Source organism: Scyliorhinus canicula, chromosome 18, assembly GCF_902713615.1.
Source record: "Scyliorhinus canicula chromosome 18, sScyCan1.1, whole genome shotgun sequence".
NCBI lineage: Eukaryota > Metazoa > Chordata > Chondrichthyes > Carcharhiniformes > Scyliorhinidae > Scyliorhinus > Scyliorhinus canicula.
The window spans coordinates 111,523,959-111,551,118 of record NC_052163.1 but is presented as its reverse complement, the minus strand read 5'-3'; the positions used below and the strand labels follow the sequence as shown (position 1 = coordinate 111,551,118).

Here is a 27,160-nt window from a genome sequence, read left to right as displayed (position 1 = left end):
TCTCACCCCAAAGATGTGCAGGGTAGGTGGATTGGTCACGTTAAATTGTCCCTTAATTGGAAAAAAAATGAAGTGGGTACTTTAACAGTCTCTGTTATAGACGCATCACAATTAAATATGGTGATCGGTGCCTGCAACTTACCAATGTTCTTTACCACACTCTGCTCATTCACATACATGCACTGAACCCGGATTTAAATTTTATTACTTTCTACCATACTCTGAACCCACTTAATAACTTACTATTTCCTCTTAGTCTGCCCCTATCTAATATAGAACTGTTCCCTTCTCTAGTACTTGCAATCGCACCTTATTCCTCTTTTCTACTTCTACATTCTGGAGCCAATCTCCTTGCAAGTTTAGTTTAAACCTTCCCCAACGACACTAGTGAATCTCACCCTGAGGACATTGGTCCCTGTCCTGTTAAGGTGCAACCTGTCCATTTTGAACAGGTTCCTCCTGCACCACAACTGGTCTCAATGCCGCAGGGACCTGAAACCATCCCTCCTGCACCGTGCTCCAAGCAACACATTGGCCCTCACCATCTTGCTATTCCTACTCTGGCAAGTGCCAAGGCAATGGGAATAATTCAGAGGTTACGACCCTTCAAAGTCACACTTTTTCATTTCCTTCCCAGCTCCTGAAGTCTGGTCAAAGTGCCTCGGCACCTACTCTTTCTACGGCATTGGTTTCAACGTGCTCCTCAACTTCAGGCCCCCTTCCCTCCCTCTGCAGAAGATTCTGCGCCCTCGCCATAATGTCCTTTACCCTGCGAGCAGCAAGGCAGGACACCACGCAGGCATACAATGACAGAAATGCCTGTCTGTCCTCCTCACTGTGGACCAAGGAATTTCCTACAACAGCCACATTTTTCAAATTCATTCTCAGGTTGTGGGTGTTGCTGGCAAGAGCGACCTTCATTTGCAGTTTCTGAAAGGGCAAGGGTCAGCCCTCCTGAGCCCGAATGTCTTGCACGGCCAAGTAGAGAGCTGTTTGGAGTCAGTTGTGCTAATGCGAGACTGCGGAAAAGTACAGATTGGGCAAGGGCAGCAAGTTTTCTTCAGGATGACTAACTCTGAGGAAATAAATGAAGGGCGACTTTGACTGGGATTGGAGTGAGGTGCAGGTTGAGAGCAGTGGTGAGGACTGGGTATTGCTGATGAGAGTGGGAGTGGAAAGCCAGACAGAGAAGGGCGCAGGATCTTACTACATGCGGGCATTAAGAAATATGTACCAGGGCAGCAAGGTGGCGCAGTGGCTTAGCCCTGTCGCCTCACGGCACCGAGGTCCCAGGTTCAATCCCGGCTCTGGGTCACTGTCTGTGTGGAGTTTGCACATTCTCCCCGTGTTTGCGTGGGTTTCGCCCCCACAACCCAAAGATGTGCAGGGTAGGTGGATTGGCCATGCTAAATTGCCCCTTAATTGGAAAAAATTAATTGGGTACTCTAAATTTATTTATTTTTTTTAAAAAGAAATATGTACCAAGAGCTCAATAGAGACACAAACAATTTGGCATTCAAAAATCTAACTCGGCTGAATCCCAGCACTTTATGTGGTGTCACGAGGGCACAGAATTGGTGCTTCCCCCATTCGCACAACAATGTCACAACCGCACTCCACAGATCGCCCATCTTCAGTTACCCACAGTGCATCGTGGGAGTTGATTTGAAGGGTTGTCATTGGCCGGAGGAATTGTACCAACTGCTCATCAAACCGCAGAAATCTTAATACAATCCACTTGCTGCATCCGTGTCAGGCTGAGCTCTTTCACTGGAGCTGTGGCCACAGGCTCAAGTCAACCCGATAATAATTTGTGTGCCTAGACTGGTAGCGCGGGGGGGGGGGGGGGGGGGGGGGGGAAGGAGAGGGTGGGGGGGTGCGCGCGGGGGAGGGCGTGGGGAGGATTTTCCAGGGGGGATTTGTTGTGTTATAATTTAAAATGTAGTAGGGGTAAATGTTTGTATCGAAAAATTTCAATAAAAATTATTTAAAAAAAAAAAAATAAAAAATTTGTGTGCCTAATCTTGGTTGATTCTTGATGGCAGTATCAGGAAACTCCGCCTATCAGACAAGACAAAGGCCTGGTCTTCCCTCTTCAACAGATGCAAAAGGACCCAGAGACTTTTCAGAGAGGGAAGTCTCCCAGTGTCCTGGATCAACATTCCTCCCTCAGCCAACATCACCAACTAAACACATTAGTCGATCCTGTGTGTCAACTGGAATTTCCAAGATTGAGAACAACCGATTTCTGTTGGGTAAGGTGGGGAAATGGAGTTCAGGATTGAGCGGTGATCCAATAGAATGGTGGAAAAAGACGAGCTGAACAAAACGCTATGTTTTTATTTGCTGTGAATCCTGCTGTGCTCTAATTGGCTTTCACCCACGCACACACGGGGAGAACGTGCAGATTCCACACAGACAGTGACCCAAGCCGGGTATCAAACCTGGGACCGTGGAGCTGTGAAGCAATTATGCTAACCACTATGCTACCGTGCTGCCAATTGGCTTTCACAATAGCCAACACAGAGTGGTTACACCAAAAATAATTAATCGCAGTGGTTAGCATTGCTGCCGACGGCGCTGAAGACCCGGGTTCAAATCCCGGCCCTGGGTCACTGTCTGTGTGGAGTTTGCACATTCTCCCCGTGTCTGCGTGGGTTTCACCCTCACAACCCAAAGATGTGCAGAGTAGGTGGATTGGCCACGCTAAATTGCCCCTTAATTGGAAAAAATAATTGGGTACTCGAAATTTATTTTTTAAAAAATAAGTAACTAATTGGTTGCAAGTAGCACATCGGGAAGGTGTGAAAGACACTATAAAAATGTACATCTTTTCTTCTCTAATCCCATTTCCCTTCTCATACTTCCCCTTTCCAAATTATTAATAGAACAAAAAAGTTATTTGTCTCTGTTTAATGTCTGCTCTGAAAGGCAGCGGACAGCATCCCCTCAGTACTGACCCTCTGACAGTGTGGCACTCCCTCAGTACTGACCCTCTGACAGTGCAGCACTCCCTCAGTACTGACTCTCTGACAGTGCAGCACTCCCTCAGTACTGTCCCTCTGACAGTGCAGCACTCCCTCAGTACTGACCCTCTGACAGTGCAGCACTCCCTCAGTACTGACCCTCTGACAGTGCAGCGCTCCCTCAGTACAGGCCCTCCGACCGCGCTGCGCTCCCTCAGTACTGACCCTCCGACCACGCAGGACTCCCTCAGTACTGACCCTCCGACCACGCAGGACTCCCTCAGTACTGACCCTCCGACCGCGCTGCGCTCCCTCAGTACTGACCCTCCGACCACGCAGGACTCCCTCAGTACTGACCCTCCGACCACGCAGGACTCCCTCAGTACAGGCCCTCCGACCGCGCTGCGCTCCCTCAGTACTGACCCTCCGACCACGCAGGACTCCCTCAGTACTGACCCTCCGACCACGCAGGACTCCCTCAGTACTGACCCTCCGACCACGCAGGACTCCCTCAGTACTGACCCTCTGACAGTGCAATGTACCCTCAGTTCAGGCCCTCCGACCTCGCTGCGCTCCCTCAGTACTGACCCTCCGACCATGCAGGACTCCTTCAGTACTGACCCTCCGACCACGCAGGACTCCCTCAGTACTGTTATGGGCCAGTCAAAGTGTATTATGGAGTCATCTGACCCACGACTTTTAATAGATTGTGGTATGGGAAGCACACGGCCCACTCTACAGGTGTGGTACCAGCAGAAACTGAAAAGTAATTTTTTCAAGCAAATAAAATGTTTATTCTATGAACTCAAGTTAACCTTTTTAAACATACAGTGAACATCTTAGCAACCATTAATTCAAATACAACCCCCAAAGAATACAACACTAAGTAATCCTTAATAACTTCCCAAACAACATCCAGAAGACAAAAGAAACACCTTTTAACAGAAGCACATTAGGTTTACATTCACTACATTTATAATTCTGAATTCACCAAATGATCAAGAGATAGTCTTTTCATGGCAGAGAGATCAACAGTACACCTGCTTTGTCTGGCTTCAGCTCCAACACTGAAAACAAAACTAAAACATAATCTATAACAGCCTGCTAAAAAACGAAAGTAAAAAAGCTGACAGACAGCCCAGCTCCACCCACACTCTGACATCACTGATAAACACCTATTTCTTAAAGGTACATTTCTTAAACACCCATTTCTTTTTTTTTAATTTAGAATATCCAATTCATTTTTTCTAATTAAGGGGCAATTTAACGTGGCCAATCTACCTAACCAGCACATCTTTGGGTTGTGGGGGTGAAACCCACGCAGACACGGGGAGAATGTGCAAACTCCTCACAGACAGTGACCCAGGGCCGGGATTCGAACCCGGGTCCTCAGCGCCGTAGGCAGCAATGCTAACCACTGTGCCGCCGTGCCGCCCCTAAAACACCCATTTCTTAAAGATACTCTCACATGACAGTACTGACCCTCCAACCATGGAGCTCTTCCTCAGTACTGACCCTCCGACTTCACAGTGCTCCCTCAATACTGGCCCTCCGACCACGCAGCGCTCCCTCAGTACTGACCCTCCGACTTCACAGTGCTCTCTCAGTACTGACCCTCCGACCGCGCAGTGCTCCCTCAATACTGGCCCTCCAACCACGCAGCGCTCCCTCAGTACTGACCCTCCGACCGCGCTGCGCTCCCTCAAATTACAGCACCTCAGATGCAGATCCAGGTATCATCTAAATAAATTGAGTGTTTCAGCCCCAACCACCAATTTAGGCCGTGAATTCCATACACACACTACCCTCTGGGTGAAAACGATTTTAATCAAGTCCCCTCTAATCCTTCTGTCAATCACCTTAAATTAATGCCCCCTGGTAATTGGCCCTCAGCTGGGGGAAAACAAGTCTTTCCTGTTTACCCTGTCTGGGTGGGCCCCTCAATTTTGTACCCGTCAATTAGGTCACCCCTCAGTCTCTTCTGTCCGAAGGAAACCCACCTCAGCCCATCCAATCTCTCCTCATGGCTACAATTTTCAAGCTCTGGCAACTTTCTTGTACCTCTCCGCAGCACTCTCTCCAGAGCATTTACATTCCTGTTATGTGGTGACCAGAACGGAGCACAAAACCCCAGCTGTTGTCTAACCAGCATTTTATACAGTTCCATCATTACAGCCCTGTGGACATGTACTGAACTGTGCAAAGAACTCCACCTGTCTAACTCGACCTGTCACTTCAGCACCTGGATTAGGAATGTGGTGGTCAGGGGGTGGGGGTGGATGGGTCAAGAGAATGAGACAAAATTATAAGTGCAAGGTGATGCACTTGGGCAGGACAAACAAGGCAAGGGAATACATGATAAACGGCAAGATCCTGGGAAGCACCGAGGATCAGAGGGACATTGATGTGCATGTACAGCGGCCCCTTAAGGTAGCAGGGCAGGTGGATACAGTTATTAGGGCATATGGCACATGCCTTTATTGCCAAGGCATAGAATTTAAGAGCAGGGAGGTTACGCTGGAACTGTATAAAAATTTTGCTTAGGCCATAGATAGAGTATTTTGTGCCATTCTGGAATCCATATTGTAGGAGTGATGTGATAGGCCTGGAAAGGGGGCAGAGGCGATTTACCAGGATGTTGCCTGGGCTGGAGGGTTTTAGCTATGAAGAGAGATTGGATAGACTGGGGGTTGTTTTCCTTGATGCAGAGGAGAGTGAGGGGGAATATGATTGAGATGTATAATGTAGGCAGCATGGTAGCAGTGGTTAACACTGTTATTTCAAAGTGCCAGGTTCCCAGGTTCGATTCCCGCTTGGGTCACTGTCTGTGCAGAGTCTGCACGTTCTTCCTGTGTCTGCATGGGTTTCCTCCGAGTGTGGCGACTAGCGGATTTTCACAGTAACTTCATTGCAGTGTTAATGTAAGTCTACTTGTGACACTAATAAAGATTATTAAATTATCAAGGGCATAGACAGATGTTTTTGACTGACACGGGCACGATGGACTGAAGGGCGTTGTATGTGCTGTAACTCTACCCTGATGCAAATTCTGCGAACTTTAGGAAACTGTGCTTAATCCAGAGGCCCTGAACACAGCTCAACAGCCTCACCCCAATGTTTCCAGTTGGCTTCCCCAGCTCAGAGCCACTCACTTTGTAATTTCTGTCAAATTACATACTTCAGATTTCTTTCCGACCACTTTCCAGAGCTCCCTCTTTGGTGGATTCTCTGAATGTTACTCATTGGCCCCGTGCTGTTCAGAGGCAGGAGTGAGAGTCTGAATTTGAATTCACAGCCAAGCCTGCGCTCAGGGATCAGCTGTGCCTCGGAATGGGCGAGTCCAAGGATTGAATTACACTCCAAAAATAGACATTTCAGTAACTGGATGGTGCAATGCTAATTCCCCCAAAACCAGCGCGGAGCGACAGGATGCAAAGAAAGCAGGAAAAAGAACGGCGCGGCGGCACAGTGGTTAGCATTGCTGCCTCACAGCGCCAGGGACCTGGGTTCAACTCCAGTCTTGGGTGTGTGTGTGGAGTTTGCGCATTCCCCGTCTCTGCGTGGGGTTTCCTCCGGGTGCTCCCGTTTCCCCTCTCAGTCCAGTGAAGGTTAGGTGGGGATAGGGCAGGGTAGTGGACCTCGGTACGGTGCTCTTTCAGAGGATCGGTGCAGGCTCCGTGGGCCGAATGGCCTCCTTCTGCACTGTAGGGATTCTATGGTCCTAAATCTCTTTTTGAAACCTCATTATGTCACAATAATGATCAGGCAATCTGCTAGTTAACCTGCTCACCATCTCATTGTTGTTTTGTGAGGTCATGATGTCACCACACTTCCTACATTACAACAGTTATTACACTTCAAATAAAAAGTTCCTCATTGGGTGGAAGGTACTTTGGGTAGTTCGAAGACCAGAACAGGCACTAATAACAATAATAATCTTTATTAAGTTAACTTTGCAATTAATTTACTGTGAAAATCCCCTCGTCGCCACATTCCGGTTCAGGTACACAGAGGGAGAATTCAGAACGTCCAATTCACCTAACCTGCACGTCTTTCGGGACTTGTGGGAGGAAACCGGAGCACCCGGAGGAAACCCACGCAGACACGGGGTGAACATTCAGACTCTGCACAGACAGTGACCCAAGCGGGAATCGAACCTGGGACCCTGGCGTTGTGAAGCAACAGTGCTAACCACTGTGCTGCTGTGCCACCCACTATAGAAATAGAAATCCTTTCATCCCGCTCTCTGAAGGCAAACCCCTTCACATTTCAGACTCTTGGTTGTTATTGGAATCCAATATCAGGTCACACTGCCGCAGTGCTGGAGACGTATTCTCTGTAATTATTGAAGTAAATGCAGACCATCCCTGGACAACATTGCAATCCAGGGTGACCACTACCAACCTAAAGACATCCTCAACGGTCAGTATTTGGGGGATACAGGCAAAGCCTCACGATGGGTGGGCTTGGGGTGGGAGGGGAGAACGTGGCGGTCAGAGAGAAACTGGAGAGGGAGACATGATGTGGTTGTGAGTTGGAGTGAGCTGAAATTTGGGATGGACTTCTTTTCCTTCCTCTCTCACTCTGAATCTAAAAGAATCGGAATTAATGACAGTTCTCGGAGACACACAAATGGGCTATGATCGGCATTAGGCCTTTGGGAATGTGGGAGCCCAGGAATGTGTTTATAACAGTTTTCCTGCCAAATCCTGCCCTGGGGAATGACAAACGCAGAGAGTGTAGCCCAAGGAGGTGTCCCCAAGATCCTAAAGCCCACAGCACTCTGGCTCAGCATGTCCAGGGATCCAAAGTTTGACTAGACTTTTCAAGAACACCCATAGCTCCCCAGAACGGAGTTCTAAGCTGGGCACAAGGGCCATGGTGTGGAGGGTGCTGTATATGCACGTAAAATCAAAGAATCTAGGTTAAAAATGGACAGAATCGGAGATGGGCATTCTAGTGAGAGAGAGGGACAGAAGGGGGGGGAGGGAAGGGACACAGAAAGGGGGGGGGGGGGGGAGGGTCACAGAAAGGGGGGGAGTGGCGCAGAAAGGGGGTGGGGGGGGTGGCGCAGAAAGGGGGGGGGGAGTGGCGCAGAAAGGGGGGGAGGAGTGGCGCAGAAAGGGGGGAGTGTCACAAAAAGGGGGGAGGGTCACAGAAAGGGGGGAGGGTCACAGAAAGGGGGGAGGGTCACAGAAAGGGGGAGGGTCACAGAAAGGGGGAGGGTCACAGAAAGGGGGAGGGTCACAGAAAGGGGGAGGGTCACAGAAAGGGGGAGGGTCACAGAAAGGGGGAGGGTCACAGAAAGGGGAGGGTCACAGAAAGGGGAGGGTCACAGAAAGGGGGAGGGTCACAGAAAGGGGGAGGGTCACAGAAAGGGGGAGGGTCACAGAAAGGGGGAGGGTCACAGAAAGGGGAAGGGTCACAGAAAGGGGAAGGGTCACAGAAAGGGGAAGGGTCACAGAAAGGGGAAGGGTCACAGAAAGGGGGAGGGTCACAGAAAGGGGGAGGGGCACAGAAAGGGGGAGGGGCACAGAAAGGGGGAGGGGCACAGAAAGGGGGAGGGGCACAGAAAGGGGGAGGGGCACAGAAAGGGGGAGGGTCACAGAAAGGGGGAGGGTCACAGAAAGGGGGAGGGTCACAGAAAGGGGGAGGGTCACAGAAAGGGGGAGGGTCACAGAAAGGGGGAGGGTCACAGAAAGGGGGAGGGGCACAGAAAGGGGGGAGGGGCAAGAAAGGGGGAGGGGCACAGAAAGGGGGAGGGGCACAGAAAGGGGGAGGGGCACATAAAGGGGGAGGGGCACATAAAGGGGGAGGGGCACATTAAGGGGGAGGGGCACATTAAGGGGGAGGGGCACATTAAGGGGGGAGGGGCACATTAAGGGGGGAGGGGCACATTAAGGGGGGAGGGGCACATTAAGGGGGGGAGGGGCACATTAAGGGGGGAGGGGCACATTAAGGGGGGAGGGGCACATAAAGGGGAGGGGCACAGAAAGGGGGGAGGGGCACAGAAAGGGGGAGGGGCACAGAAAGGGGGGGAGGGGCACAGAAAGGGGGAGGGGCACAGAAAGGGGGGAGGGGCACAGAAAGGGAGGTTGGTTGGTAGAAAACAGGGTATGCATAAGGGAGTCTTTTTCTTTTTTTAAAAATTTAGATTACCCAATTATTGTTTCCAATTAAGGGGCAATTTAGCATGGCCAATCCACCTACCCTGCACATCTTTGGGTTGTGGGGGCGAAACACACGCAGACACGGGGAGAATGTGCAAACTCCACACGGACAGTGACCCAGAGCCGGGATCGAACCTGGGACCTCAGTGCCGTGAGGCAGCAGTGCTAACTCACTAGGCTACCATGCTGCCCTAGGGAGTCTTTTTCTGATTGGCAAGATGTGACGAGTGGAGTCCCACCGAGGTATGTGTTGGGGTCTCAACTTTTACAATTTATATCAAGGACTTAAATGAAGAGTGTTAAGGCACAGTGGCTAGAGAGGAGATAGAGAGGAAAGTATGTCGTGAAGAGGACGCAAGAACAGATTGAATGAGTGGGCACAAATCTGGCAGACCGAGTATAATATAGGAAAATGTGAAGCTGTTCACTTTGGCAGGAAGAATAACAAAGCCGAGTATCACTTAAACGGAGAACGGCTGCAGAATTCTGAGGTGCAGAGGGATCTAGGTGTTCTAGCGCATGAGTCACAAAAAGTAAGTCCAGCAATTAATAAAGGACGGCATTCCATGAACCTCCTTAATTACGAGAGGAATCGAACATGAAAGGAAGGATTTACACTTCAGTTAGACAGAGCATTGGTGAGATCACACTTCAAACACTGCGTCCAGTTTTGGTCCCCTTATTTCAGGAAGGATGTAAAAGTGTTGGACGAGGTTCAGAGGAGGTTTACTAGATTGATACCCAGAATGAGCGGGTTGTCCGATGAGGAAAGGTTGGACAGAATGGGCTTGTTTCCAGTGGAGTTTAGAAGAACGAGGGGTAATTTTATCAAAATATACAAGATCCTGCATGGTCTTGGCAAGGTGGACATGGAAGGGATGTTCCCGCTTGTGGGCGAGACCTAGGGGGCACTGTTTTGAAATTAGGGCTGGCACCTTTAGGAAATGAGAAGATTTTTTTCTTTGAGGGCTGTGTTACTTTGGGACACAGCCTCAAAGTTGGGTCACTGAATATTTTAAAGACAGAGGTAGATAGATTCTTGTTGGGCAAGGGAATCAAAGGTTATCAAGGTAATGGGGATTTCGAAACACAAACAGATGAGCCATGATCATATGGAATGGCAGAGGAGCCCCGAGGGGCTGGAAGGGCTACTTCTGCTCCTATTTTGCAGGTTTCCAGAATCTCTGGAGTATTTTACTGTAGTTGGTGAGATGGAGGAACTAAGTTTGTAGGGCAGCACGGTAGCATTGTGGATAGCACAATCGCTTCACAGCTCCAGGGTCGATTCCGGCTTGGGTCACTGTCTGTGCGGAGTCTGCACATCCTCCCCGTGTGTGCGTGGGTTTCCTCCGGGTGCTCCGGTTTCCTCCCCCAGTCCAAAGATGTGCAGGTTAGGTGGATTGGCCATGATAAATTGCCCTTAGTGCCCAAAATTGCCCTTAGTGTTGGGTGGGGTTACTGGGTTATGGGGATAGGGTGGAGGTGTTGACCTTGGGTAGGGTGCTCTTTCCAAGAGCCAGTGCAGACTCGATGGGCTGAATGGCCTCCTTCTGCACTGTAAATTCTATGATAATCCACAGAACAAGTCGTGCTTGACATAAATGGATAAGCTACCTTACATAATCTATACTGGGATGAATTTTTTTTAAAGTCCAGGACACGTCTGATGCCACTCCATTTTATTTTAATTTTGGCATTGTGTTTAAAGATCGATTGCAGGAAAACAAAGCCAGTCATTTGGAATTTGCGGCAATTCTGCAGCGTGAAAGATCCCAAAGTAAAAACCGACGGGCGTTTACCTGGCTCTTGACAAACAAAAGATTGCGATCTGAGGTCTAATGTCAAATGGCATTCTCCTGGATATCAATTTGGCTGAGGATGTGAAAAGAGACGACGTCTATAGTTTAACAGAATCGCATCACGATCCTGGACCAGACCCTACAGTGACGAGGATGCTGGACACAAACCTCAATATTTCAGTTTAATTTTGTCAGGGCTGTGAGGAAAGGATACCTCACTCCAGGGGTGATTTCACACATATTTGGCATGTGGTATATTAAATCAAACTTTATTACTAACACAGTATTAAAATATATTTAACATAACACAAGAAAATAGATTACAGTTACCACTTAAACAATGCTAATCAATACAGCGAGACAATAACCCTTAACTGCTATCTTTATTTTCACTCAAACAACAAAACAATCCCATCTCCCAAATCACTTTCAAATACAGGCCGCAATTCCGGAGGGATGCAGCCGGCAGATCTCGGGAAGACTTCTCCTGGGATTCCCGACAGTCGTTACGGGTCCGTTGTGATCAGGATCCTGCCCATAGTGGGCGGGGTCCAGACTTGCATAGTTAAGTGAGATTGAAAGAGAGATTAACTGCGTCTCCGCCGGATTGGATGGCCACCCGGAATTTACCAGCCTCGCCATTGGGACCTCAGCCAAGCGCCATTCAGCACTGGTCCCCACAAACAGGCTGAACGGCACATGGGGGGGGGGGATGGTCTCACAAGTGATCAGAGGCCCCCGGATGGTCAGCCCCTAGGCACCAGGGGCACCGCCAAGGTGGCAGCTGGCATTTTGTCCACACCGGGGATTGGGCCCAGGGGTGCCTTCCCGTGTGAGTTGGGGTGCAGGCCCCCCCCACCCCGAGGACCACTTTATCGGTGAGTTAGGGCGTTGGGAGGGTCTGGGGGCCACGTTGGGGAGTCAGGCCTGATCTCTTCCTGCACGGAGGACGGCCGCCATACATTGGAGTTCCTGAGTGCAGGAAATGACGCTAAAGTGCGGCCGTGGTGGGCATTCCCCGCCGGAGGCCGAAATCGCAACAAAGTGACATTGGGCAGCAAGGTCATTCCCGGCGCCTCGAGCACTGGGAACAACCCCACTAAACCCACCCGGAACGTACTGTTTCTTTAAATTTAAATGACACCCACTGTCTTGGGATACACCACTCTGAGAAAGAGAGATCCTTTGCGACTGTTTGAAACAAAGAGATCTGACACCTTGTCAGAATAATGCAGAATTTCCAGCTGTCTTTCTTCAGAATCCCTCTAAGCTCACCTTCCAGCCAAACACTAACTCTGAACCTCAACACGCGACTGCTTCAGCCCCTGGATCCTCCATTAACTACGCCATCTAGCTAAACTCAACACAATGTCTCTATTACCCACTCCGCAGGAACCCCTCTTAATACAATTTTGTTTCATATTCATTCATGGACATGGGCATTACAGGCTGGGCCAACATTTATTGCCCATCCCTATTTACCCTTGAGGGGGCAGTCAAGAGTCCACCACATTGCTGTGGAGCTGGAGTCACATGTAGGCCAGACCAGGTAAGGATGGCAGATTTCCTTCCCTAAAGAACATAATAATAATAATAATAATAATCTTTATTAGTGTCACAAGTAGGCTCACATTAACACTGCAATGAAGTTACTGTGAAAAGCCCCTAGTCTCCACATTCCGGCGCCTGTTCGGGTACACAGAGGGAGAATTCAGAATGTCCAATTCACCTAACAGCACGTCTTCCAGGACTCGTGGGAGGAAACCAGAGCACCCAAAGGAAACCCATGCAGACACAGGGAGAAAATGCAGACTCCGCACAGACAGTGACCCAGACAGTGAACCAGATGGGTTTTTACAACAATCAACAATGGTTTCTTGATCGTTAGACTTGTAATACCAGATGTTCATTGGATTCAAATGTCCTGATCTGCCATGGCGGGATTTGAACCTCAGTCCCCAGGAGCATTACTCTGGGTCTCTGGTTTACTCGTCCAGTGACGATACCACTTTGCCACCGCAAATAAAAGTACACCAGCCCAAACTTTTACAATGCTTTAATTGCACCTCTGGCTCCACAAAGCAGGGTTTTTAAAAAAAAAACATGACAGCAGCAGTCACACACACACAAACCCAGACTATTAACTCTTACTGCACCAAATACACATAAAACAATATATCTAAAATTTCTACATTCATCACAATACATTGTGTATTCTGTGGCTTCATGTCAGCCTCTAATAATAACACCATGATTGTCGCATTGAAAAGAAAGTGACATTACAGCCAATGTCAAGTGCCATCACTGTTGTAATGTTGCCACATTGAAATGGCGTACAGTAACACTCTCACTCTTGAATTTGCTTGGCTGGAACTTTTACACATCAAAATCGAAGAGAGAGCTAGCAATGGACAAGTAGCATCTTAAGGACAAAGAAGAAAGCCAGTAATTTGGGGCCGATTTAACCTCTCACCCCGCTTTCCCCAATCTCCGAACTCCCATTCAACGGTCAGATTTCTCTCAACAGCAGTAATTACCCATAATTGACAGTTATAAGTGACGGCCCATTCTAATTCAACTACACTTTAGCAGCTATTTAAGGGAACGCACATTTCAAACTCGAACATTGCTCTCATTATAAATAGAGTTTGACCTCATCTGCATCAGCTTCCGCAGTCCGACTCGGCTAATGACAAAAAGTGCAGTTGGCAACTTCAGCACTGCCTATTACAGTCAATGATGATAAGCATATGATACACCTCTCTCTAACTCATCGAACATTTCTTGCATCTCCAGTGACAGACCTGCCTCGCACAATGACCATTTATAATGATAATAATAATCTTTATTAGTGTCACAAGTAGGCTTACATTAACACTGCAATGAAGTTATTGTGAAAATCCCCTATTCGCCACATTCCGGCGCCTGTTCATGTACTCTGACGGAGAATTCAGAATGTCCAACTCACCTCACAGCAAGTCTTTCGGGACTTGTGGGAGGAAACCGGAGCACCCGGAGGAAACCCACGCAGACACGGGGAGAAGGTGCAGACTCCGCACACAGAGTGACCCAAGCTGGGAATCGAACCCGAGACCCTGCCGCTGTGAAGCATCAGTGCTAACCACTGTGCCAAGTGTCACAGACTAGAACTTCCCAAGGTGCTTCACAGGAGCATCATCAAAATACATTCGCCACTCAGCTACAAAAGGAGATTTGAGGACAGGTGACTAATAGCTTGTTCAAAGTATCAAGCAGCATATTAGAAGAGAGAGGGGTTAAGAGAGGATAAGAGAGCTAAGGGCCAGCAACCAGTGGAGCAGTGATTAAAATTGTGGATGCTCTAAAGGGGCTCAGAGCAGTACCGAGATCTGGGCGGGTTGTGGAATGGGAGGGGGGTTACAGAGAGGGATGGGTGGGTGGTGAGGCTATGGGGGAAGATTGAGAATTTTTAAATCAAGATGTTGCCAGCCCAGAATCCAATGAAGATCAGCATGAGCAGGGGAGCAGCAGCATTTTCAGTGAGCTCAGGTTACAGGCCTGGAGGCCACACGACCATGGGAGCTCCTTTCTCTCACCAACCCCCCTCCCGGCCCTCCCATCAGCCACCTCCCCCCCCCCAGAAGCTCAAATATCCTGGTTTTGGCAATCGAGAAACCTTCATCGCAGCCACATTGCTGCGAAATAAAAGATGCAATGATTTGGAGAGGGAAACTTTTGCCAGTTCTCACACCCGAACCCCAAAACAAGAAAAGTCTCAGACCCCCCCCCCCCCCCCATCTCCCGCTGCGCTGGCTGGGCTGTGTTGACGTGGTAGCGGTGCCGACAATCAGCCAAATTAGTTGGGGTTGGGTGGGAGGTAGGAATCAGTTAGGGTTCTCGCTCTCGAGCAGTATCCCGGGATTCACGCCCATGGGAGCACACACAATTTGGGTTCAGTCATGATGCTCCTCACAGTCGAGCAGCTGCTGAGATTTGCTGTCCCTAATGGACACTCATGCCTGGAACTTAGGGGAAGTTGATGAGTGGGGGGGGGGGGGAAATATAAAAGGACACGCACACACACCCACACAGGTGCGTGGGCATGGGTGGTTCCTGTGTCTTGGCTGGAATGAAGACTAACAGTATTAACCAAATACTGGTGGCCCACACTGCAGGTTACTTTGCTGACTCCAAACTACGTGCGCAAGTCAGTTTGTGGAGAGTTGTCAGATCGAAAGAGAATGAGGGGCCCATTGATTCTGGGCCTCAGGCTGCAAGACCAGAGTCAGCTGATCCAACACTAGGCTCTTGTTACAGAGAATAAAAACAGGAAGAGATTTTTTTTTTATTCCTCAGTAGGGGGATGGCGGGGGGTGGGGGGGGGGGGGGGGGGGAAATCACCATGTGCAGACTCTGAAAACCCCTCCCCCACACAAAGAAACCACCAACCACATCTTCTGCTTTATGGCTTTGCGCAGGAGGCGAATCAGAGAGAACTGAAAACAGTGGGACTGAGGGGGAAGCATCAATAACAGCTTGGAGTCTCGTATGGGTTAGGGCATTGCCAGAAACTGCAGAATTTGCCCCCGGGGTCTGCAGGATGTATCGGCTGGACACTGCAGCAAGCAACCCCCAGGTGAAAGATCGCAGGGTTGTTAAAAGGTGGTATTTATTTTCTTTCACATTAGTTTTTACAGATGATAAAAATTTCAAATATGTAAATAATGAATCAGCAGCCAACATTCTGTGGGATGACTTAGAATAAAGCTGTAAAGATGGAGCACAAGAACAGTTGAACCGGTTTGTCCTGTCGCTCCTGGCTATTATGAAGCCTCTCGGGTCTTGCCCACAGCCAAAACCTTTTTTCATCAGGACACCTGCTTCTGCACCAAACACAGGGTTAGATACAGAGTAAAGCTCCCTCTACACTGTCCCCATCAAACAGTCCCAGGACAGGTACAGCACGGGGTTAGATACAGAGTAAAGCTCCCTCTACACTGTCCCCATCAAACACTCCCAGGACAGGTACAGCACGGGGTTAGATACAGAGTAAAGCTCCCTCTACACTGTCCCCATCAAACACTCCCAGGACAGGTACAGCACGGGGTTAGATACAGAGTAAAGCTCCCTCTGCACTGTCCCCATCAAATACTCCCAGGACAGGTAATGAAAAATGAAAATCGCTTATTGTTACAAGTAGGCTTCAAATGAAGTTACTGTGAAAAGCCCTTAGTCACCACATTCCGGCGCCTGTTTGGGGAGGCTGGTACGGGAATTGAACCCGTGCTGCTGGTCTGCATTGGTCTGCTTTAAAAGCCAGCTACTTAGCCATGTGCTAAACCAGCCCCCCCCCCCCCCGTACAGCACAGGGTTAGGTACAGAGTGAAACTCCCTCTACACTGTCCCCATCAAACACTCCCAGGACAGGTACAGCACAAGGTTAGATACAGAGTAAAGCTCCCTCTACACTGTCCCCATCAAACACTCCCAGGACAGGTACAGCACAAGGTTAGATCCAGTGTAAACCTCCCTCTACACAGTCTGCCATAATATCCACTCATGAATATAATTTGCAGACAAGCAGTGATTGGCACACAGGCTGACCAGTAAGCACACAACACAGTGCAGCCAATCACCAGACAGGACACTACCACTATAAAGCCAGAGGACACGAGGTTTCCCGCTCTCTCGGGACCCAGCCACTGAGACAGTCAGAGTCCACGAGCTAGCAAGTGCAAACACCATGCGGTAGCTAGTAAGTCTGGTCAGGCTAGTACTAGGTCTCCAGTCAGATCAGTATAGTGTCGACCCACAGCTGAATATGTTTATCAGTTCTATCGTTGAATAAAACAGTGTTGGATCTTCTCCAGTGTTAGACGTCTGTTTCTAGCTTCCCTGCATCGAGTGCAGTCCACATCGAACCAACCTGCCCAACACATCATGGTACCAGAGTGTTACTGATCTTGACGGACCTACATCGAGTGAATCAGCATTGACCAGCAAGCAGCCATCCGGTGACATGGAAAACATCCAGCCTCCTCCCCAACTCCGCATCTCCGGCAACCTCGGCGCTGTAGCCACCTGGGGTGGCCACGTCCCGATTCAAAACGGACACTCGCAAGGAGTGCAGGGAAAAACGGACAACACCCGAGAAAACAAGCTGGGGCAAGGTTTCCTGTGTATTACGATTTGCAGAACCCAGACAGAACCGAAACCAATAGCCATTAGCATATTAATGAGCTATCTCCAGGGACAAAAAGAAACATTGAAACAATCGAGACCAGGACAGACTCCCCAGCGCCAGTGGAAGCTAAAACAAAGGCAGGCCAACGGTTACATAGGGCCCGCCCAACGATCAGGGAACAACCTCGGTATTGGAGAAAATCAATACAAACGATTGGGACCCCTGGGGACTATAAAACAGAGTCCCCAAGGTCAGTTCACTCTCTTGGCCTTGGCTCTCAGCGAGGAGAGACCTGCCTAGCCAACCAAGTAAGTCTCAAGTCAACGCACGCTACGAGATAGACGCTCCTAGCTACTATTCCATACCAGTTCGAAGCCAGCAGAATCAGAACCGGACAACGGCCATTGTTCCTCTGACTGGGTGGGCCACTTGAAGCTAAGTATAGGCTTTTAGTAGCAGTTGTAGTTTAGTAAATAGAGTTTATGCATGAGTAGTAATTGACTGTGTGTATAATAAATGTGTATTGATTTCAAACTTACTAACTGGTGTATTGAGTTATTGATCAATACTTGGCTTTGAACCCTGTGGTGGTATCAGAAAGATACCTGGCGGCTCTTGAGCAAAGGTAATTAAAACAGAGCCAATTAAGGGAAAGCATAACGAGCAACACCGCCAATTGGAAGATCTCCAAGCAAAAGTTCCTCTTGTACATTGAGGCCTCCGACCTCGAGGCAGCATCGGATGCCAGGAAGATCGGGCTATTTCTCTCCACAGCGGGGGACCACGCCATCCACATCTACACTAACTTCCTTACGTTCGCTGAAGGCGAAGACAAAACGAAATTCAAAACAGTCCTGCTGAAGTTCGACAGCCACTGCGACACGGAGGTGAATGAGAGCTTTGAACGGTACATTTTGCAGCAGAGGCTTCAGGGTAAGGATGAACCTTTTCAGTCCTTCTTGACCCATCTCCACATCCTAGCGCAGTCATGTAATTATGACTCGACGGCTGATTCCATGATCCGGGATCAGATCGTCTTCGGGGTCCACTCCGACTCCCTGCGGCAGCAGCTCCTTAAAATCAAACAGTTGACCTTCCCTGTTGCTATCGAGTCGTGCGTTGTCCATGAGCATGCCAAGAATCGTTACTCCCACATCAGGGCGGCAGAAACTGCAAAGCTGGCCTCCCACGAGGCGGAAAGGGTGCAGGCCATCGCACAGATGCAGGGCCTGAGCATCGAGGAGAGTGGCCGTTTCTCACGCTTTTCCCGGGTCCCTATGCATGCGCGCCACGACCGAGTGGGCGACAAGACCGACAACCCGACTGTTCAGGTGCGTACGTCGACCGACCGCACTGCGCATGCGCGATGGCGCACAGAACGGGCTGACGTCGGCGTCATGACGTGTCCGAATTGTGGCTCCGCCCACTTAAAGCGGCAATGTCCGGCAAAAGGACGCCAGTGTCTACACTGTGGCAGGCTTGGCCACTACGCAGCCCTTTGCAGATCTGCTCCACCCTTCAGCAGCCAGCGGTCCCAGCTCTGGCGCAGAAGTGTCCGCTCAAGGGGCAGCACGGTGGCCTAGTGGTTAGCACAGCTGCCTCACGGCGCTGAGGTCCCAGGTTCGATCCCGGCTCTGGGTCACTGTCCGTGTGGAGTTTGCACATTCTCCCCGTGTCTGCGTGGGTTTCGCCCCCACAACCCAAAAATGTGCAGAGTAGGTGGATTGGCCACATTAAATTGCCCCTTAATTGGAAAAAATAATTGGGTAATCTAAATTTATAAAAAAAAAAGAAGCATCCGCTCAATACAGCAAGGCATGCCGGATTCCGATCCCGACAGCCCAACAGACCCTGATGCTGAGTGCCTCAAGTCCCCATACCGGGTGGGCATCATAACTACACATGCGCTGCCTTCCACAACGGCGAAACGCCTCTCCATCCTCAGTGTGGATCCCGACGACGAGTGGTGTGCTGTCCTCACAGTTAACAAGGCTCGCATCCGATTTAAACTGGACACCGGCGCATCTGCGAACCTCATCTCAAAATCCAACCTCAACACCATCCACGCCAGACCAAGCATTCTTCCACCGGCCTGCCAGCTCCTTGACTACAATGGCAATGCCATAGCTGCCAGTGGCTCGTGTCACCTAGGGGTATCCAATAAGGCGATCAAGGCAACACTGTGGTTTAAAATCGTCGGGCCTGACAGGGCGTCCCTGCTCGGTGCTCGAGCCTGCAAGCTCCTGAACCTGGTTCAGCGAGTCCACACCATGTCATCATCACCGGCGACGGCCTCACCTGATGGAAACTTGCAAGCCGACATAGATGACATCATCACGCAGTACCACAGCGTATTTGATGGAATGGGCACGCTCCCATACCAATATAAAATCCTGCTCAAGCCGAATGCCACCCCTGTAATTCATGCACCACGCCGGGTGCCGGCACCCCTCAAGGATCGTCTGAAGAAGCAATTACAGGACCTCCAAGTCCAGGGCATGATATCGAAGGTCACAGAGCCAACAGACTGGGTCAGCTCCATGATCTGCGTAAAGAGGCCGTCAGGAGAGCTTCGCATTTGCATTGACCCAAAGGATCAGAACCGCAACATCATGCGGGAGCATTACCCGATACCAAAACGTGAAGAGTTGACCAGTGAGATGGCTCATGCCAAATTCTTTACGAAGCTGGACGCCTCCAAGGGTTTTTGGCAAATACAGCTGGACGCGTCCAGTCGCAAGCTGTACACGTTCAACACCCCGTTCGGTCGCTGCTGCTACAACCGGATGCCTTTTGGTATCGTATCTGCCTCGGAAGTATTTCACCGCATCATGGAGCAGATGATGGAGGGCATCGAGGGGGTGCGAGTATACATCGACAATGTCATTATCTGGTCCACAACGCCCCAGGAACACATCGCTCGCCTCAAGAAGGTATTCCAGAGAATTCAGCTCAACAGGGCCAAGTGCTCATTTGGTCAATCGGATATTAAGTTCCTAGGTGACCACATCTCGCAGCAGGGCATGCGGCCAGATGCCGACAAGGTCTCGGCGATCAACGCCATGAAGACCCCGGAGGACAAGAAGGTGGTCCTCCGCTTCCTCGGGATGGTCAACTTCCTCGGGAAATTCATTCTCAATATGGCATCCCACACCACGGCCCTCCGCCATCTCGTCAAGAAGTCGACGGAATTCCAGTGGCTGTCCACGCATGAAGAGGAATGGCATGAGCTGAAAGCAAAGCTCACCACAGCCCCGTTTCTAGCGTTCTTCGACCCAACCAAGGAAACCAAGATATCAACTGATGCAAGCTAGGACGGTATTGGGGCGGTGCTCCTTCAGCGGGATGACTCCTCGTCCTGGGCTCCAGTGGCATATGCCTCCAGGGCCATGACGCCCACTGAGCAACGGTATGCTCAGATTGAGAAGGAGTGTCTGGGCCTCCTGATAGGGATCGTCAAGTTTCACGACTACGTTTACGGCCTGCCAAAATTCACGGTAGAAACGGACCACAGGCCTCTAGTCCACATAATCCAGAAGGATTTAAATGACATGACACCTCGGTTACAGCAAATTCATCTTAAACTACCCCGCTACGACTTCGAACTTGTCTACGCGCCAGGCAAAGAGCTGATCGTTGCAGATGCCTTATCCAGGTCCATTACCACACTGTGTGAACAAACTGACTTCTTCTGCCACATAGAAGCACAGGTGCAGTTGTGTGCCACCAACCTTCCGGCCTCTGACGAACGGGTGGTCCAAATTCGCGAGGAGACGGCCAAGGATCCTCTGCTGCAGCGTGTGATGCAGCACCTTACCAATGGCTGGCAGAAGGGACAATGTCCCCTGTTCTATAACATAAAAGATGACCTGACGGTGGTGGAGGGAATCCTTCTGAAACTCGACAGAATCGTAATTCCTCAGAGCATGCGGGCTATGGTGTTGGGCCAACTCCATGAGGGTCACCTTGGGGTCGAGAAATGCCGACGCAGAGCTCGGCGGGCGGTCTATTGGCCGGGCATCAGCCAGGACATTGCCGACACGGTCCTCAACTGCCCCACCTGTCGGAAGTTTCAACCAGCTCAACCCAAGGAAACGCTGCAACAGCACGAGATCGTGACCTCTCCATGGTCCAAAGTAGGTATAGGCCTTTTCCACGCCAAGGGGCGTGACTACGTACTCCTGGTCGACTACTTCTCCAGTTACCCAGAAATGGTGAAACTGTCCGACCTCACGTCGAAGGCGGTAATCAAAGCCTGCCAAGAAACGTTCGCCAGGCATGGGATACCGCTCACGGTAATGAGCGACAACGGTCCTTGCTTTTACAGCCAGGAATGGTCTGATTTTGCACAGTCCTACAACTTCCGTCACGTAACCTCACGTAACCCACTACCTGCAGTCAGACGGGAAGGCCGAGAAAGGGTTCCATGTTGTAAAGCGCTTGCTGTGCAAAGCTGCAGGCTCAGGCTCTGACTTCAACCTGGCGCTGCTGGCATACAGGGCAACCCCACTGTCCACTGGGTTGTCTCCAGTGCAGATGCTCATGAATCGCACTCTGAGGACCACAGTTCCAGCCATCCATGTTCCAGACCCTGACCACCTCACGGTCTTACAGAAAATGCAGCAGTCACGGGCCCAACAGAAGGCCACATACGATGCTCATGCCACAGATCTACCCGAGCTGGTCCCAACTGATCATGTTTGTGTCCAGTTGCCTGAGGGTGGCTGGTCAGCCGCAGCTGTTGTGACCAAACAAGTGGCCCCAAGATCGTTCCTTGTCCGCATGGCTGATGGGTCCCTGCTACGGCGCAACAGACGGGCACTGCGAAGAGTTCCACGCCCGCTACCTGACCGACATGCCCCGCTGCCTACGATGCTTCCTCCGGATGTACCCTACCACAAGGCCACCGATCTACCAGCAATCCTGCCGGCCCCCGCGACCACCGCGATTCCACCTATCCACGTGCAGGCGGCTCCTGATCCACCTCTGCGGCGATCGACAAGAATTTGTCGCCCACCACAAAGACTGAATCTGTAGACTGAACTTTTGTACATTTTGTGACTTTTATCGATTTAACCTCTGCAAATATTAGCACTAGGTTTCCAAATCTCTCTGGACCCAGCCACTGAGACAGTAAGAGCCCACGAGCTAGCAAGTGCAAACACCATGCGGTAGCTAGTAAGGCTGGTCAGGCTACTACAAGGTCACCAGTCAGATCAGTATAGTGTCGACCCACAGCTGAATATGTATATCAGTTCTACAGTTGACTAAAACAGCGTTGGATCTTCTCCAGTGTTAGACGCCTGTTTCTAGCTTCCCTGCATCGAGTGTAGTCCACATCGAACCAACCTGCCTAACACATCACTGTCCCCATCAAACACTCCCAGGACAGGTATAGCATGGGGTTAGATACAGAGTAAAGCTCCCTCTACACTGTCCCCATCAAACACTCCCAGGACAGGTACAGCACGGGGTTAGATACAGAGTAAAGCTCCCTCTACACTGTCCCCATCAAACACTCCCAGGACAGGTACAGCACGGGGTTAGATACAGAGTAAAGCTCCCTCTACACTGTCCCCATCAAACACTCCCAGGACAGGTACAGCACGGGGTTAGATACAGAGTAAAGCTCCCTCTACACTGTCCCCATCAAACACTCCCAGGACAGGTACAGCACGGGGTTAGATACAGAGTAAAGCTCCCTCTACACTGTCCCCATCAAACACTCCCAGGACAGGTACAGCACGGGGTTAGATACAGAGTAGGATGTCCTCGTCTCTGCCCCAGTAACCTAAATGCCAACTTCAAAATCTGCCACCCCTGGTATAACAATTGCCAATTTTTCCTCTCCTGTCCCAATCGCAGGGCCTCTCTGAATGGAGGCGCTAAATAAGTAGAATTGTTTTGCTGGGTACTGTACAGGAACAATGTTGATTCCTTCTGAACTTTTATTTCATTGAGAATGGGTCTTTGATTAAAGAGAAAGTGTTTCCAGTGACTGGAGAGTCTGCAACACGGACACTGATTGGCAAATGAAGCAGAGTCGTTTAATACAGCGAGTTGTTGTGATCTGGAAGGTGCTGCCTGAGGGCGGTAGAAGCAGTTTGGACATTTCAGAAAGGAATTGGATAAATACTTGGAAGGGAATGAGCGTACAGGAACTACAGCAAGGGAGAGGAACTCATTTGACAACACGGCCAGGGAGACAGCATGTGTATGTGCCACATGGATTCCTTCTATACTGTTTCTTATCGTGACTCGAACAACCAGTCAAATCTCTGCTGGATTTTATTCCCAATTCTTTAAAAAAATTAATTTAGTGTACCCAATTCTTTTTTTCCAATTAAGGGGCAATTTAGCATGGCCAATCCACCTAGCCTGCACATCTTTGAGCTGTGGGGGTGAGACCCACGCAGACACGGGGAGAATGTACAACCTCCACACGGACAGTGACCCAGAGCCGGGATTGAACCTGGGTCCTCAGCGCCATCGACAACAGTGCTAACCACTGCACCACCGTGCCGCCCTATTTCATTCCCAATTCAAGGCAAAAAAGTGAATTGTCAATTTTTTTCTACCCCGAGTGGAACAGGAACAAAAGAGGGTTTTCGGGATCCCCAGAAGTGCAGGAGCCTTACCTCTAGTACCGGTCCAGCGCCCAGGATGGTCCTCTCCACCCCACTGGCATAACCTTTCTGGCTGAGCGCAGTCAAGCAGTGGATAAGGAAATTGGTGCTCTGGGTTTTTCCAGAACCACTCTCCCCCGAGATCACGATGCACTGGTTAACCTGCTTCCTCAGCATTGTGTGATAGGCCACGTCTGCGATGGCAAAGATATGAGGCTCCAGTTTTCCCAGCTGGTGGTTCTCGTACATCTTCATGTATTTGGGATTGTAAATGGGCAGGAACCTGAAGGGGTTGATGGCGATCAGGATGCTTCCTGCGTAGGTGTAGATTTTGTGCTTCAGGAACCTGGTTTTGAAGGTTCGCAAGATGGTTTCTTCGGTCAGACAGGGCAGTTTGCACAGGTCATCGTACAGATGTGGCTGAGGGGGTAGGAAGCCCCGTTCCACCAGCCTGCGCTTCTCCCACTCCTTGGCCACAAGCTGCAGGTTGATGTAACGAATGGTGCCATCAATGTTCCTCTCCTGAAGGAGAAAGTAATAACCCTCGCTCTGCGAGTGGTTCTCCTGGGCCCTCCGGGGCCACAGCAGCACCCGCTGAACTGGCAGATCATTGGCATCAAGAATCCACTCCTCCCCTCCAAACTCCTTCACCTCTGCCAACACGTAACACTTTGAGGTGTCGAGATTCAGCCTTCCAGTCACCTCCTGGATCACTTCACCAGCCGTCACATCTTTGGTAGCTGGAAGATGGCAGCACACCGAATTCTCTGCATAGAGGCTTGGGCAAATCTGAAGGGTATAGATCTTGCCTTCTTGATTATCTGCAGCACAGCCATCTTTAATACTCATATTGCCTCGAGTGTCGCCTGCTTACCATTCCGCACTCACTCTGTGCTCAGGGTCCGTCTCCATCAATCTGCAAGAGAGAGAGAGAGAGAGAGAGAAAGCGCAGATATTATTCAAGTAATTTTCATGCTCATTGAGAGAATACATTCGTCACAGAGTCAACATCAAACACTGGCAGGAGAGGTACAGCACGGGGTTAGATACAGAGTAAACTCCCTCTACACTGTCCCCATCAAACACTCCCAGGCCAGGTACAGCACGGGGTTAGATACAGAGTAAACTCCCTCTACACTGTCCCCGTCACTCACTCCCAGGCCAGGTACAACATGGGGTTAGATACAGAGTAAAGCTGCCTCCACACTGTCCCCATCAAACACTCCCAGGACAGGTACAGCACGGGGTTAGATACAGAGTAAACTCCCTCTACACTGTCCCCGTCACTCACTCCCAGGCCAGGTACAGCATGGGGTTAGATACAGAGTAAAGCTCCCTCTACACTGTCCCCATCAAACACTCCCAGGACAGGTACAGCACGGGGTTAGATACAGAGTAAACTCCCTCTACGCTGTCCCCATCAAACACTCCCAGGACAGGTACAGCACGGAGTTAGATACAGACTAAAGCTCCTTCTACACTGTCCCCATCAAACACTCCCAGGACAGGTACAGCATGGGGTTAGATACAGAGTAAAACTCCCTCTACACTGTCCCCATCAAACACTCCCAGGACAGGTACAACACTGGGTTAGAGACAGAGTAAAGCTCCCTCTACACTGTCCCCATCAAACACTCCCAGGACAGGTACAACACTGGGTTAGAGACAGAGTAAAGCTCCCTCTACACTGTCCCCATCAAACACTCCTAGGACAGGTACAGCACGGGGTTAGATACAGAGTAAAGCTCCCTCTACACTGTCCCCATCAAACACTCCCAGGACAGGTACAGCACGGGGTTAGATACAGAGTAAAGCTCCCTCTACACTGTCCCCATCAAACACTCCCAGGGCAACATAGGAATGCAGGATTTAGGAGTTGGCCAATCGGGCCTTCGAGGCCCCTCAGCCATTTGCTAAGACCTTGGTCTCAACTCCATTTTCCTGTGTGTGTCCCATAACCCTCGACTCCCCGTCTGTCAAAAACCTGTCTAACTCTGCCTGGAATAAATTCAATGACCCAGACTCCACTGCTTCTCTAATGATGAACAGACTAATGCCTCACCCCATCCCCGTGCGGGAATAGGGTGGAGGTGTGGGCTTGGGTGGAGTGCTCTTTCCAAGGGCCGGTGCAGACTCGATGGGCCGGGTGGCCTCCTTCTGCACCACAAATTCTACAACGGAAGTAAAATGTCTCCTCTTCTCAGTCTTAAAAGGGAGACTCTTATTTTTAAACCATGCTCCCTGGTTCTGGGCCTCCCCTACAAGAGGAAACATTATCCTGGAATCCTCCCCATCAGGTCCCCTCAGGACCTTATGTGTTTCAATAAGATCACCTCTCATTCTTGTAAACTCCAATGGGTCTAGGCCCAACACGTTCAACATTTCTTAATAATATAAGCCCCTAGGGCAGCACGGTGGCCTAGTGGTTAGCACAACCGCCTCACGGCGCTGAGGTCCCAGGTTCGATCCCGGCTCTGGGTCACTGTCCGTGTGGAGTTTGCACATTCTCCCCGTGTCTGCGTGGGTTTCGCCCCCACAACCCAAAAATGTGCAGAGTAGGTGGATTGGCCACGCTAAATTGCCCCTTAATTAGAAAAAATAATTGGCTAATCTAAATTTAAAAAAAAATTAAAATAATATAAGCCCCTTGCCCCAGGACAGTTCAGACTAATGATCTGAGCATAAATTTGGATTGTGTAGTCTGACAGTGTTCAGAATACCTAATTTCCCAGTGTGTCAATCTCCTTCACCCAACCATACAAATAGAATACCTTTACTTTGTTTCTAGTAATTTATGCGCAAATATATTTTGTTCAATGAACAAAAATACACATAAAATATACAGTGAATGAACAAACACGAGAGAAAACTGATTATACATCGACTGTGGTTTATTTTTTTTATTATTCTATTAACTTCATAAGCTTCAGAAATTGCTTTAGGTTGAAGCAGAGAAAGCGAGAGTGCCTTTCCTCATTTTAATTGGAGTTCAGTTTTTCGAAAAATCTATTTTGGATTTTGAAGCCTCTAATTAACATGTGATCGTGGTGCGAGATAAGTTTAAACATGCTCCTTCTCAAAGTCCTGTTAACGGTTAGTCAACAAAAACATTCCAATTTAGGTACCCTTGAGTTTATTTTTGGTGTTGAGCATTTAATTTGCGGGCCCCTTTTAACTTTTAGAAAACTAAGGATCTAATGTTGGAATTGTAGAAGGCAATGGCGAGGCCGGAACTGGAATAGTGTCGCAGTTACGGTCACCATATTATAGGAAGGACGTTATTGCTCTGGAGAGAGTGCAGAGGAGGTTTACAGGAATGTTATGATGTGGAGATGCCGGCGTTGGACTGCGGTGAGCACAGTAAGAAGTCTTACAACACCAGGTTAAAGTCCAACAGGTTTGTTTCAAACACTAGCTTTCGGAGCGCAGCTCCTTC

The 27,160-nt window shown here is 49.8% G+C and overlaps 1 protein-coding gene across 1 annotated transcript in view; it reads right to left on the bottom strand.

Moving 5' to 3' along the window:
• LOC119952944 (unconventional myosin-IXb) overlaps nt 1-27,160 on the bottom strand; it is a 136,948-nt gene that overhangs the window by 80,546 nt on the left and 29,242 nt on the right. The window contains exon 2 of the mRNA XM_038776582.1: nt 23,737-24,640. Within this exon, the coding sequence (XP_038632510.1) occupies nt 23,737-24,573 (837 nt within the window). The 5' untranslated portion in view covers nt 24,574-24,640. The remainder of the gene's footprint in view (nt 1-23,736; nt 24,641-27,160) is intronic.